Source organism: Rhincodon typus, chromosome 3 (assembly GCF_021869965.1).
Source record: "Rhincodon typus isolate 14 chromosome 3, sRhiTyp1.1, whole genome shotgun sequence".
In the NCBI taxonomy this organism is placed as follows: domain Eukaryota; kingdom Metazoa; phylum Chordata; class Chondrichthyes; order Orectolobiformes; family Rhincodontidae; genus Rhincodon; species Rhincodon typus.
The window spans coordinates 128,709,579-128,725,069 of record NC_063334.1 but is presented as its reverse complement, the minus strand read 5'-3'; the positions used below and the strand labels follow the sequence as shown (position 1 = coordinate 128,725,069).

The window sequence follows — 15,491 nt, the reverse complement described above, 5'->3', positions numbered from 1 at the left end:
CACTGATCCCTGAGGCACACCACTACCACTGACCGCCAACCAGAAAACACCCATTTACCCCTACTCTTTGCTTTCTACTGGTCAACCAATCCTCTATCCATGTCAATACATCACCTGTAATACTGTGCAACTTTATTTTATGTAGCAGCCTTTGGTGTGGCACCTTGATAAATGCCTTCTGGAAATCCAGGTACACCACATCCACAGGTTCCCCATTGTCCACCATGCAAGTAGTGTCCTCAAAGAATTCCACCAAATTAGTTAACCATGACCTACCCTTCATGAACCCATGCTGGGTATTCCCAATGGGACAATTTATATCCAGATGTCTTGCTATTTCTTCCTTAATGATCGATTCAAGCATTTTCCCCACTACTGAAGTTAAGCTAACTGGCCTATAGTTACCTGCTTTTTGTCTACTTCCTTTTTTAAACAGTGGCGTCACATTGCCTGTTTTCCAATCTGCGGGAACCACCCCAGAGTCCAGTGAATTTTGGTAAATAATTACTAGTGCATTTGCTATTTCCCACTTTCACCCCTTTTAGTACCCTGGGATGCATTTTATTAGGGCCAGGAGACTTGTCTACCTTTAGCCCCATTAGCTTGCCCAGCACTGCCTCCTTAGTGATAATGATAGTTTCTAGGTCCTCACCTGCTAGAACTTTCTTGCCATTAGTTTTCCACATGTTATTTGTGTCTTCCACTGTGAAGACCGACACGAAATAACTGTTTAATGTCTCGGTTATTTCCTCATTCCCAGTTATTAAATTGGCCTTCTCATCCTCTAAAGGACCAATGTTTACCTTCGCCACTCTTTTACGATTTACATATTTATAGAAACTTTTGCTGCCTGTTTTTATATTTTGAGCTGGTTTACTCTCATAATCTATCTTACTTTTCTTTATAACTTTTTTTGTGGCTTTCTGTTGGGCCTTTAAAGATTTCCCAGTCTACTAGTTTCCCACTACTCTTTGCTTTTTTGTATGTGCTTTTTTTTCACCATGGGGCTATTACTTTAAGTGAAAGACAGGAGCTTTGGAGGGGACTTGAGGAAATTTTTTTTTCCACCCGAGGCTGGTAAGAAGCTAGAATGCACTGCCTAGGAGGGGGTGGTTGAGGTTGGAATCCTCACAGCTTTTCAAAGGTATGTGGATGGGCACTTGAAATGGGCAATAGCATTGAATGTTATGACAAGTGGGCGGCACGTATCTCAGCGGTTAGCACTGCTGTCCCACAGGACCAGGGACCCAGGTTCAATTTCATCCTTGGGCGACTGTGTGGAGTTTGCACATTCTCCCAGTGATCGGTCTCCTTCCACAGTCTAAAGATGTGTAGGTTGGATGGATTGACCGTGCTAAATTGTCAGGTGTCCTGGGATGTGTGGGCCAGGTGGATTAGACATGGGAAATGCAGGGTTACAAGGACAGGGTAAGGGTTGGGTTTGGTTGGGATGATCTTCAGAGGGTTGGTTTGGACTGGATGGGCCAAATACCCTGCTTCTACACTGTAGGGATTCTGTGATTCTACAGTTCTATAAAGTGCTGAAAAGTGAGACTGGTGTGGATAAGTGCAGACTTGATGGGCCAAAAGGCCTCTTTTGTGATGTATCACGCTGTGATTCCATGCCTCGTCTCAGTGTCAGATCCCCCAATTTGAACACATTACTAAACATAGTTAAGGCTGAGACAGAAAACCTTTCAGTCTCTGAAGGAATTGAGAGATATGGGAAGCAGGCTTGAAAGGGGAATTGAAGTCCGAGATCAGCCATCATCATTTGGAATGGGTCATCAGGGTCAATGAGCCAGATGGCGTCTTCCTGCCCATGATCTTTATGTTGAGAATTTGGAGGTAGGAGAGCAGCACAGTGGCTCAGTGATTAGCACGGCTGCCTTACAGCATCTGAGACCTGGGATTGATTCCAGCCTTGGATGACTGTCTGTGTGGAGTCTGCACATTCTCCCCATATCTGCATGGGTTTCCTCCAGGTGCTCCAGTTTCCTCTCACAGTGCAAAGATGTGGATTGGTCATGCTATTAAGCGTATTAATTACGATTAAGATTACGATTAAGCGTAAAAGTCCAACCCTGATTTGCCTTTCCAAAATGCAGCACCTCATTTATTTAAATTAAAGTCCATCTGCCACTCTTCGGCCCATTGGCCCATCTGATCAAGGTCCCATTGTACTCTTAAGTAACCTTCTTCGCTGTCCACTACACCTCCAATTTTGGTGTCATCTGCAAACTTACTAACCATACCTCCTAAGTTGACATCTAAATTATTTACAGAAATGATAAAAAGCAGTGGACCTGACACCGATCCTTGTGGCATCGCTGGTCACAGGCTTCTAGTCTGAAAACAACCCTCCACCGTCACCCTGTCTTCTACCTTCGAGGCAGTTATGTATCCAAATGGTTAGTTCTCCCATGTGATCTAACCTTGCTAACCAGTCTACCACACTGAACCTTGTCAAATGCTTTACTGAAGTCCACATAGGTCACATCCACCACTCTGCCTTCATCAATCTTCTTCGTTACTTCTTCAAAAAAACTTAATCAAGAGGTTAGTGATACATGATTTCCTACGATCGATTTCCACAATTTCCCACATCATTTATATATATGTTGCAAATAGCTGAGGCCCAAACACTGATCCTTGCACTACACCACTCATTACTGCCTGCCACTCAGTCAAAGACCCATTGATTCTCATTATCTGTTTCCTGTCTGTCAACAATTCTCAATTCATGCCAATATATTATCCCTGTCTTATGTGCTTTAACTTTGCCTACTAACTTCTTGTGATGGGTCTTGTCAAAAGCCTTCCAAAAATTTAAATACACCATATCCACTGGTTCTCCCTTACCAAAACTATTAGTTACACACGCAGAAAACTCTAGTCAATTTGTTAAGAATGATTTACCGTTCATAACTCCACAGTGGCTTTGTCCAACCCCACTGATGCTTTCTAAATATTCTGTAATCACATCTGTTATACAGACTTCAGTAGTTGTCCCATTGCTGACGTTACCCTAACTGGTTTGCAACTCTGTTTTTCTCTCCCTCCCTTTTTAAATATTGTGGTTACATTTACCACCCTCCAATTTGTAGGAACTACTCCACTATCTATAAAATTATGAACGATGACCACCAATGCATTTAATATTTCCAGGGTCACTTCCTTTTGGAAACATTCTGTGATTTAGCCATTGATATCTCAAACATTATGGACTGGTTTGATTGCTAAATGCTGAAACACTGTTTGCACTTGTGAACAAGACCAGACGAGGGATCATAAACAAAACCAGCAAATACTTGGCAGGTGTCGATGTATTTTGGAGAAGGGAAAATAAGAGTTAACACTTCAATTCAAAAATAATGTCTTCAGAACTGAAGGAAGGTAGAAATGTGAAGAGTTTTGTTGGCTGAATCAGTGGAGAGAGAGGAAGAATGAGAGGAAAAGTATGAGACAGATTAGAGTACAGAAGAGATTACATAAGATGCAGTTGGAACAACCACATAAGATGAGGTTATAGTTAACAGGCAGTGCATTGATCCAGACCAAGTGTACAATAATAAATTGCTATATCCAAAAGCAAAAATATTATTCAAGTTGCAGACCACCAAACGGCAAAGCAAAACCATAATGGTCTGAAACTGCTGAGCTCAATTTTTAAGTCTAGAAGACTTGTGACTAATTGAAAGTTAAGGTGCTGCTGCTCAAGCTTGCTTCAATCGAACCTACAGCAGGTTGAGAATGTCTCAGTGTCTTGCTCAGTCATTTCAGAGGGCAGTAAGAGATAACCACATGCCTGTGGGGCTGGAGTCATATGTCAACAAAATGGATCAGGACAACAGATCTCCTTCCCTGAAGGACATTGGTGAATCGGACAAGTTTTTATTAAGAATCTAGTCAGGTTCATAATAATTATCAACAAGACAAAAAATTTATTCCAGATTTAGTTTTCGAATTTAGATTCCCCGGAATGCCATTGTGGTATTTGAACTTATTTCTTCAAAGCCTCTAGATTACTCATCCAGTAAAACATCCCCTTAAAACAAGAGCCAGCAGTGTTAACAAGAGAGGCTGCCAGCCTCTGGGAAACATGGAACTCAAGTATTAACATAAATCACTCTGGTACCTTAGTCTTAGCTTGATCAACAATGTACTGATCGCCTTTCACACACTCCATCACCTGAAAGCCATCACGGTCCAACACCTTGGCCTGGGCACTTCCAGCCACGCACAGAATCACATCGCCTGTTGAGCTGTACTGCAACGACTTAATCTGATGGCTAAAATTTAAAAGAAATCAAAGCTAAAAATCATAGCGTCCAACAAACCGTGCTAACCATTCCACTTTTGGAATGCCCCATTATGCTAACTCTGCTCTTCGCCTGTCTTGCCCGCTGCCACTGCAACCCACCCAGCAACAAGTGGCATTTGGGGTCAAGAGTGAATAGGAGGAGATTTTTGCAAGTTTAAAGAGGCTGTTGGGAATTAGTGTGTTGGAAAATTTAGGAAGGATTGGAGGTGGTTTGGAACACTACCAGTTGTTGGTCAGGGATGGGGTGGGGGAGGGAGGCAATTGTCCTGAAATACAGAGGAGTTCACAGTGTAGTCACTCACCATTCACAGGGCTGTAATGATCGAAAGGCCTGTAGTGAGGCATCCATTCCAGCAAAGTCCCAGAGCTTCACCTCGTAATCGTAGCCCCCGGTGACGAGCCGCGCCCCCGAAGGATCCAGTCCCAGTGCTGACACCTGAAGTCACAAGAAATCTTTCCACAATCCTTGGCTTTTAAAACAGTTCTTTTCCCATTTCACTCCACAGTCAAAAGTACAGAGAAATAAAGATATGGTCTTTACAAGGCAAGTGCACCTACAGCCTGCACACTGTCAAGGCTGAACAAAACCCTCACTTACTGTTTTTTTGCCATGGGTTAGTGTGATTTCGTGCGAGTCTGGAATCCGTTTCAATGGGTTCTAGATAAAGATAAAAGGGACATGGTTACTCACCCTTGATCAGCACTTCATCTTGTATAGTCAAACTGACACTATGTTTCTGTCACTGCTATAATTCCCTACCCATTCACAACCATTTGTGCTCTTCATTCATCTAACATATTGTAAATGCTTCATGTTTTCAGATATCGAATGTTGGGAAAAGTTTTTGTTTTGACATTTTTCTACTTTCTTTGGACTACAGGCTGTTTCCTCCATTTTGCCATGAGCCCTCATTTCTTCTGCCTTCCATTTTCGCTTTGTACTTTTCTATCTTTCATTTCCATCTTTCCCTCACTCTTTGGCCCTCTTAATCACTTTATATATCTGTAAATTAATCCTTTGTGACACACAAACAGACATAGACATACATTAGAACACCTACATTACATCTTGGAATTCAACAGTCATTCTCTGTTTAAATAATACCTGTCCTTTTACTCTTCCTGCCAAAATGAACAGCTTGACAGTTTGCTACATCGTACTCCATCTGTAACACTGCATTCTGCACTCTGTTCTGCTATCCTGATGCACTTCGTATTGTATGCTCTACTTGTGTAGTACGCAAAACAACACTTTCCACTGTACCTCAGTACATGTGACAACAATAAACAAATCAGTCAATCTGTCAGACCTTTGCTCATTCAATGAACATATTCATATGGGTCCGCAGCCTTGCTATTTCATCTTTACCATATACTTTCCAACCTATCTTCAAGTCATCTGCAAATTTAGCAATGTTACAGTGAGGGGAGATGGTAGCATAGTAACTGCATTTATATAGTAAGCCAAAGCCCAGCCTAATGCGTTGGGGACATGCATTCAAATCCTATCACAGCTACTGGTTAAATGTGAATTCAATTAATAAATCTGGATTATACAGCTAAAATAAAAACAGGTGTTGGAGAAACGCAACTGGTCTGGCAAGATCTGACGAGCGAGAAAGAGTAACATTTCCAGTCATTTATATTATTCTCAGTTGAGAGAGCTAGAGTCATAGATTTTTTACAGCACAGATCGAGTACTTTCAGCCATCATGTCCGCGCTGGACATCAAACATCCATCTATTCTGATCCATTTTGATGCATATGGCCCACAGCCTCATATGCCATGGCATTTTATGTCTTCATCTAAATTTTTCTTAAATGTTTTGAGGGCTTCTACCCGCTAGCTCCCTTTTTTCTCATTCACTTGTGAGATTTGGGCAACGCTGGCTGGCTCCCTTCTCAAATTGCCCTTGAGCTGCTGGGGGTGAGCTGCCTTCTTGAAATGCCACAGTCCACATGTTGTAGGTAGACCCACAATGCCCTTCAGGAGAATATTACAAAATTTTCACTTAGCGATAATGAAGGAACTGTGGTATATTTTCAAGTCAGGATGGTGAGTGGCTTTGATGGCAATTTGCAAGCTGTGGTGTTCCCACGTACCTGCTGCTCTTGTACTTCGAGACAGAAATGGTTGTCGGTTTGAAAGGTGCTAAGAATCTTTGGTGAATTTCTGCAGCACCTCTCATAGATAATACACACTGCTACTACCGAGTGTTGGTTGTGGATATGTTTCTGGATATAATGCCAATCGAGCAGGCTACTTTGACCAGGAGGATGCCAAACTTCTTGAATGCTGTTAAAGATGCATTCATCCATGTAAGTGGAGAGTATTCCATCATACTCCTGACTTGTGCCTTGTAGATGGGGACAGGCTTTGGCGAGTCAGGTGGTGAGTTACTCACTGTAATATTCCAAGCCCCTGACCTGCTCGTGTAGCCACTGTATTGTGTTATAAAGTGGAGGTTGACCACCACCACCACCCCCACACCCCGCCGGTCCCAATAACTAAAACCGAAACACTCAGAGAGGAGCGCCTTGCCCTATAATCTGTTAGAAAGTGTAAGAAGGCGTGTAATCCATTTACTTCAGCAACTTCGAGTGGTTCAGTAAAATAAACCCCTGATATTCACTTTATAATCAACAAGTAACAATTTATTTATCTAACTTTAACAGTGAACAAATTAACTAAATTATTAACAAACCAAATAAACCCACTTCTAACTACTGACTATTCTCGAATAGACTAAGATTCTACAGGTATGCTGTTCCAACAAATACAAATTCCACTTAAATCAAACAAAGTTTTAAAAAAACAGAATTCAGTCTCTCAAAATTACTGCCATAAGACATAGGAGCAGAAATTAGGCCATTCTGCCCATCAAGTTTGCTCCACCATTCAAACATGGCTGAAACGTTCCTCAACCACGTTCTCCCGCTTTCTCCCCGTAACCCTGGATCCCCTTGATAATCAAGAACCTATCTATCTCAGTCTTAAATGTACTCAATGACCTGGCCTCCACAGCCTTCTGTGGCAGTGAATTCCATAGATTCACCACTCTCTGGCTGAAGAAGTTTCTCCTTATCTCCGTTATAAAAGGCCTTCCCTTAATTGTTCCCTGGGAGCTGTTTGTTCTTCTCCTCCTCTCTGGTGAATTTGATTCCGGTGAGGGTGTTGTTTATTAGTTTGTGTGCCTCCTCTAGTTTGGTCCGTTTAATGATGACAAAGGTGTCGTCTATGTAGCGTATCCATAGTTTGGGTTGGATTAGTGGAAGGGCCGTACTTTCCAGTCTTTGCATCACTGCCTTGGCTATTAGTCCTGAGATAGTGATCCCATGGGTGTCCCGTCGATCAGTTCATATATTTGGCCATTGAAAGTGAAATGGGTTTAGGCATAGGTCCAGTAGCTTCAGCATGTTGTCTGTGGAGATGGTTTCACTGGAATCTTGTTCTTGTTCTATTAGTGCTGTCATTGTTTCCCTTGCTAGTGCTATGTCTATTGATGTGAATAGGGCAGTAACGTCAAACGATACCATGGTCTCATCGTCATCTATCCTTATGTCTTTGATGGAATTGTGCAACTCTTGGGCCGAGTGGATAGAGTGGGGTGACTTGTTGACGAGGTGCCTCAGTCTCCTTTGTAGTTCCTTGGCTAATCTGTGTGATAGTGTGCCTGGTAGGGAGACTATGGGTCTGAAGGAGACTTCTGGTTTGTGTACTTTCAGGAGGCCGTAGAACTGGGGTGTGTTGGTTCCTTCGGGTTTCATTCTTAAGAAGTCTGTTTTGTTGATCTGTCCAGTCTGTTTGAGTCTTTTTAGCGTATTGAGGATTTAGTTGCAGTGTCGGGTCTGTCTGTACTTGCCAGTATGTGTGCTCGACGGCTAGCAGTGCCTGTGCCTTGGAGAGGTAGTCCCCTTTATTTGGTATTACTGTCATGCGCCCTTTGTCTGCTGGTAGTATTGTGATGTTCTTGTCCTTTTTCAGTCCTTCTAGGGCTTGCCTTTCCAATGTGTTGAGGATGTTATGTTCGTTCCTTCTGGTCAGTGTCGGGATTACTGTCTGTCTTTTGGTTTGTTGTGTTTCTTCATTGATGTTGATGGCCCTCAGTGTGGCTTCCAGTGTGACTAGGAATTCTGTTTTGTTGGTGTCTCTGTAGTTATAGTTAAGTCCATGGATGAGAACGGCTTTCTCTGTGTCTGTTAGTTTCGTGTCTGAGAAGTTTCTTATCCAGGTGTCAGCTCTGTTGTTGTCGTTTTGGTGGGTAAGTGTGGCTAGCTTGTCACGAAGGGTCTGTCTTTTCCTAGCTCTTGTGTGTGTTGGCTGATGTTGATAGCTTGTTCCATGTCCATTGTCCAGTCCTGGTTGGTAGCTTCCTGGAATAAAGTTTTTTGGCGCATAATTTCTCTGTTGTATCTGTGGAGTCGGTTGTGTGCGTCGTTTATCATTACCTTTACCATCCTGCAGCTGTTTTGCGGGCTTGTGGGTAGTTGATGGGTGGTTTGTATCTCACACTGCATGGTAATACGTGGTTCCTGAGGCATCCATGTAAGAAGTAGAGTTGTTTGCGGGGATAACGAAGGTACACAGGAAAGCCACACGTACTGACTAAGTACTGAACTTCAACAGCAACCACCCTAACACACATAAACGAAGCTGCGTGAGAACATTATTTAAACGGGCAACAAGACACTGCAGCAGTACAGGGCTATGCCGAGAAGAAGAATACCTCTTCCAGGTGTTCAAGGACAATGGATATCCAAAAAACTGGGGAAGAAGATGCCTACTAAACGAACGACACCAGGAAGACAATACACGCCCCGACACGCCCATCACGGTACCTTACATCAGGAACACATCGGAACTAACCACAAGACTCCTACGACCACTGGGCATCAGAGGAGCGCACAAACCCTCATCAACCCTACGACAACTGCTCACCCGCACCGAAGACCCACTACCGAAACCCAAAGAGGTGACCAAACACGTGGATGAAGGTAGAGCAGTGGATGTGGTATACGTGGATTTAAGTAAGGCGTTTACTAAGGTTCCCCATGGTAGGCTCATGCAGAAGGTAAGGAGGCATGGGATAGGGGGAAATGTGGCAGATTGGGATTCAGAACTGGCTGACCCTAAGAAGACAAAGGGTGGTAGTGGACGGAAAATATTCAACATTGTGCTCAGTTACGAGTGGTGTACCACAAGGATCTGTCCTGGGTACTCTTCTATTTGTGATTTTTGCAAATGATTTGGATGAAGGAGTGGAAGGATGGATTAGCAAGTTCGCGGACGATACAAAGGTGGGTCGCGTTGTGGACAGTGCGGAGGGCTGTTCTAGGTTACAAAGGGACATTGATAGGATGCAGAGCTGGGCTGAGAAGTGACAGATGGAGTTTAACCCTGTAAAGTGAGAGGTGATTCATTTTGGAAAGACAAACTTGAAAGCAGAATACAGGGTTAACGGAAAGATTCTTGGCAGTGTGGAGGAGCAGAGGGATCTTAGGGTTCATGTTCACAGTTCCCTGAAAGCTGCCACCCAGGTGGATAGAGTTGTTAAGAAGGCGTATGGTGTGTTAGCTTTCATTAATAGAGGGGTTGAGTTCAAGAGCCGTGAAGTTATGCTCCAGCTATACAAAAGCCTGGTTTGGCCACATCTGGAGTATTGTGTCCAGTTCTGGTCACCTCATTACAGGAAAGATGTGGAGGTGTTGGAAAAGGTGCAGAGGAGATTTACCAGGATGTTGCCTGGAATGGAGGGAAGATCTTACGAGGAAAGGTTGAGAGAGCTAGGGCTTTTCTCTTTAGAATGACGAAGGATGAGAGGTGACTTGATAGAGGTGTACAAAATGATCAGAGGTATAGATAGAGTAGACAGCTAGAGACTTTTTCCTAGAGTGGAGGTAGCTATTACAAGGGGGCATAGTTTTAAAGGGAGTGGAGGTAGATATAGAGGAGACATCAGAGGTACTTTCTTTACTCGGAGAGTGGTTGGGGCATGGAATGCATTGCCTGAGAGGGTAGTGGAGTCGGCCTCATTAGGGGCAATTAAGCGGCAATGAGATGGGCATATGGATGATAGTATAAGGTAGGGGTGGAGATCAGACAGACCTTTGGATTAGGGTAAAAGTTCGGCACAACATCATGGACCGAAGGGCCTGTACTGTGCTGTACTGTTCTATGTTCTATGTTCTATCCACTATGGACAGGACCTTTGTCAGATACAAGATTCCCTGCAGTTGATTAGAGTGCAGGTCAGACATGTCCCTGTGAAAATGAGGGATAGAAAGGGCAAGATTAGGGAACCATGGATGACAGGGGAAATTGTGAGACTAGCAAAGAGGAAAAAGGAAGCATACATAAGGTCTAGGCGACTGAAAACAGATGAAGCTTTGGAAGAATATTGGGAAAGTAGGACCAATCTGAAACGAGGAATTAAGAGGGCTAAAAGGGGTCATGAAATATCTTTAGCAAACAGGGTTAAGGAAAAACCCAAAGCCTTTTATTCTTACATAAGGAGCAAAGGGTAACTAGACAAAGGGTTGGCCCACTCAAGGACAAAGGAGGGAAGTTATGCGAAGAGTCAGAGATAATAAGTGAGATTCTTAATGAGTACTTTGTGTCGGTATTCACGGAAGAGAGGGATATGACGGATGTTGAGGTAAGGGATAGATGTTTGATTACTCTAGGTCAAGTCAGCACAAGGAGGGGGGGGGGGGAAGTGTTGGGTATTCTAAAAGGCATTAGGGTGGACAAGTCCCCAGGTCCGGATGGGATCTATCCCAGGTTACTGAGGGAAGCGAGAGAAGAAAGCCATCAACAAACACATAGAACTCAACCCCACATACATTCCATTGCGAAGGAAAAACGGAAGTGAGGGAATCCAGATCAACAGACTCCACAGTTTAAATACCAGGCGGGAAAACACAACAGCGCTTCATCGGAGGCTGCACTGATAATGTTACTCAGAATGGTAATGAAATGTCTGTGGAACAATGAACCAGCTCAGCGAGCCAACCAACCACAATAATTTAGTTAATTTGTTCACTGTTAGATAAATAAATCGTTACTTGTTGATTGTAAAGCCAATGTCAGGGGTTTATTTTACTGAACCACTCGAAGTTGCTGAAATAAATGGATTACATGCCTTCTCACACTCTTTTTAACAGATTATAGGGCAAGGCGCTCCTCTCTGAGTGTTTCGGTTTTAGTTATCGGGGCGGGGGCACGGGGAGTGGTCAACCTCCACTTTATAACACAATACAGTGGCTACACGTGCAGGTCAGGGGCTTGGAATATCACAGTAACTCACCACCTGACTCGCCAAAGCCTATCCATTATCTACAAGGTTGTGTGTTTTCGGAATGTTCTGTACCTTCTCCATCAAATGTTCTGTCAGGATCGTCTTCTCCCATGAAAGTTCTATCAGGAATATTAACTAGTAGTGCCTTCGGTACTCTGATTTAGATGGTGCTTTCTCTAAAATTTAGAAAAGACTGTGACAGCCAGTAATTCGCTCGAGAGCTGTTAACTATAGCAGATGGCAATTTTCTCTCTTGTCTTTGCCCCTTCTTTTATACCCTTGATGACATATCAACCTTGATGATAGGATTGGTCCTATGTAGTAAAAACTATCCGATTTAAATATAATTGGTTTTTGGTATCAAATTATTTGGCTAAATTCAAAACTTGTTGTCTTGATAACAAAACAAAACTGCCGCTTAGCCTGCTGACTGTATTGCCTTTTGATACAAATGTTTCAATTCAGGTGCAAACCCACAAGCTGCTGCCCACAGACATCCTTTTTGAATCTCTAAGCATAGAAAAAGCACATCATCTTTTAAAGGGACTATGTACTGCTTTTCCCCCTAGCATTTTACAAATACCAAATTCTAACGTCCTGCCTTCCAATCCACAAATACTCTATCCAACTTTGCAACAATTGATATAGTGAATCCAATTCAGTTTCTGATCAATGGTAACCCCACGGAGGTTGATAGGGGGGAAATAACTGATAGCAATGCCATTGAATGTCAAGGAACAATGTTTACATTGTCTCTTATTGGAGATGGTCATTGTCTAGCATTATGTGGCATGAACGTTACATACCACTTTTCAGCCCAAGCCTGGATACTGTCCAGATCTCAGTGCATTTGAACATGGACTGCTTCAGTATCTAAGAAGTCGCAAATGGCGCCGACCATTGTGTAATCATAGGGAAACATCCCCACTTCTGATGTTACAATGGAGGAAGGTCATTGATGAAGCAACTGAAGATAGTTCGGCCTACCGCACCACCCTGGAGAACTCCTGCAAAAAAGTCTGGAGCTGAGATTACTAACCTCCGACAACTACATGTGTCTTCCTTTCTAATAGGTTTGACTCCAAACAGAGGAGAGTTTGTCCCTTGATACCCAGTGATTCCAGTTTTGTTCGGACTCCTTGATGCCACACTCAGTCGAATGCGATCTGGATATCAGGGGCTGTCATTCTCACCTCACCTCACATCTGGAATTCAGCTCTTTTGTACATGTTTGAACCAAGGCTGTAATGAGGTTGGGAACAGAGTGGCCACACTGGAACCCAGACTGGACATCAATGAGCAGGTTGTTGCTAAGCAGGCGCTGCTTGGTAGCACTGTTGATGGTATCTTCCATCACTTTACTGACAAGCAAGAGTCGACTGCTGGAGTGGTAATTTGTCAGATTGGATTTGCCCTACTCTGATTTCTGGAACAGCTTGGATGGGCATGCAGTGCTTTCTGGAGCAGCTGTCGGCAGCACTATTGCCGGAATGTTGTCAGGTCTTTGCATGATCTAGCGCCCCCAACCATCTCTTGACATCACATGGAGTGAAATGACTTGATGGAAGGCTGGTTTCCATGATGCTGGAGATCAGCAGAGCAGCCAGAGATAGATCAGACACTCAGCAATCCTGTTTGAATATAGTTGCAAATGCTTCAGCCTTATCTTTTGCACTGATGAGCTGGGCTCTTCCATCATTGAGGATGGGGATATTTGTGAGCCTCCTCCTCCTCCTGTTAGTTGTTAAATTGTTCATCATTGACAACTGGATGTGGCAGGATAGCAGAGATTCGATCTCATTTGTTGGTTGTGGAATTGCTTAGCTCTATCACTTGCTGCTTGTGATATCTGGCACGCAAGTAATCCTGTTTGGTCAAGTCACCAGGTCGACAATTAATTTTTAGGTGTGCCTTGTGCTGCCCCTGGCGTGCCCTCCTACATTCTTCACTGAACCAGGGTTGATCCCTCTGGCTTGATGATAATAGGGTTTGCTGGGCCTCGAGGGTACAGATTGTATTGGAGTATGATTCTGTTGCTGTTGATGGCCCACAGCACCTCATGGATGCCAAGTCTTGAGTTGCTAAATCTCTTCCAAGTCTGTCCCATTTCACACAGTGATACAGTGCCACACAACACAATGGAGGATATTCTCAATGCCAAGGCGGGACTTGATCTCCATGCCGTCTGTGCAGTGGTCACTCTTACCAATACTGTAATGGACAGATGCATCTGCAGCAGATAGATTGGTGAGATGAGGTCAAGTATGTTTTTCCCTCATCAATGGCAAAGGTAATAAAAAGGGATAATGTCCTAAAAGCAAAATAGAGAGAGTTAGGAAGCAAGTTGAGAGTTGACCCAAAGGTAATTTTAGTAATCTCCGGATTACTACCGGTACCACGTACTTGTCAGAGTAGCAACAGCAGGATATATCGGATGAACACATGGCTGAAGAGATGGTGTAAGGGAGAGGGTTTCAGATGCCTGGGGCATTGGAATCAGTTCTGGGGGAGGTGGGACCAGTCCTACTGGATTGTTTACACCTGGGCAAGACAGGATTGATGCCTCAGGAGAGGATTTACTCGAGTGATTGAGGCATATTTAAATTGAATTGGTAGCGGGCTGTGAACTTATGCATGGTGTCAGAGGAAGGGGGGAGAAAGGACAAGAACAAAAGACCGGAAGGGGAATGAGAGAAGTAAGAGGCAGAGATCTCAAAGACCAGAATCAAACAAGGCCATGGTAGAAACCAGTCCGAATGGGACAAAGAACATTAAACAGACAAACCTTAAGGCTTTGTGTCTGAACGTACGGAACATTTAAAACAAAACGGATGAACTAAATCACACAAACAGATGTAGTTGGGTACGATACATTTGAGATTACGGAAACAGGGCAGCAGGGTGACCAGAGACTGGAAATGAACATACAGGGATATTCAGTCGTTAAGAAGGACAGACAAAAAGGAGAAGGTAATGGAATTGAATTACTGGGTAAGGAGGACAGAATCTGTGTGGTTGGAATTGAAAAACACCAAAGGGCAAAAAACATTAGTGGGGGTCGTCCACAGATCACCAAACTATAGTGGTGATGTTGGGAATGGCATTAAACAGGAAATCAGAGGTGCATGCTGTAAAGAAATATCTGTAATTATAGATGATTTTAATTGGCATACAGATTGGGTGAAACAAATTAGTCACAATATCATAGAGGGGAGTTCCTAGAGTGTGTATAGGATGGCTTTCTGGACCAATTTATTGAAAAACAATGACAGAAAAGGCCATACTCGACTGAGAATTGTGTAATGAGAAAGCAATTAGTCATGTAGTTGTGAGAGAGCCCCTTGAGGATGAGCTTCCATTATATGATAGAATTCTTCATCAAGATGGAGAGTGAGGTAGTTGATTTTAATGCAAGGGTCCTGAACCTTAATAAACTAAACTGCGATGATATGAGGCATGATGAATTGGGAAATATTACTGAAAGGAACGACAGTGGTCGGGTAACGGCAAACTTTTAAAGAACAAACAGGTGTACTACCAAAATAGTTTATTCCTGTCTGGTCCAAATGTGCAAAGAGAACAGTAGCCAAACCATGGCTTACGAGGGAATTTACAGATAGTATCAGATGCAGAAGACAGCCATACAAATTGACAAGAAAGAATAAGAGACCTGAGGATTGAGAACAGTTTAGAAGTCAGCAAAGAAGCTCCATCTACTGGTTGAAGTCAGTTGCAGATATAATTGGCACAGAGTGACCAACAGCTGCTCATTGAAGAAACTGTGGCATTGGAAGAGGTGTTCCTCCAAGATCAGACATGTGACCACTACTGTTCACAATGTACGTTAACAATTTGGTCTACAGAATCAA

General features: G+C 43.3%; 1 protein-coding gene across 1 annotated transcript in view; it reads right to left on the bottom strand.

The window, feature by feature from the left end:
- LOC109917533 (WD repeat-containing protein 70) overlaps positions 1-15,491 on the bottom strand; it is a 152,292-nt gene that overhangs the window by 64,088 nt on the left and 72,713 nt on the right. Inside the window, exons 6-8 of the mRNA XM_048594335.1 lie at positions 4,923-4,982; positions 4,627-4,760; positions 4,139-4,292 (exon numbers count right to left, since the gene is read on the bottom strand). Of these exons, the coding sequence (XP_048450292.1) occupies positions 4,139-4,292; positions 4,627-4,760; positions 4,923-4,982 (348 nt within the window). The remainder of the gene's footprint in view (positions 1-4,138; positions 4,293-4,626; positions 4,761-4,922; positions 4,983-15,491) is intronic.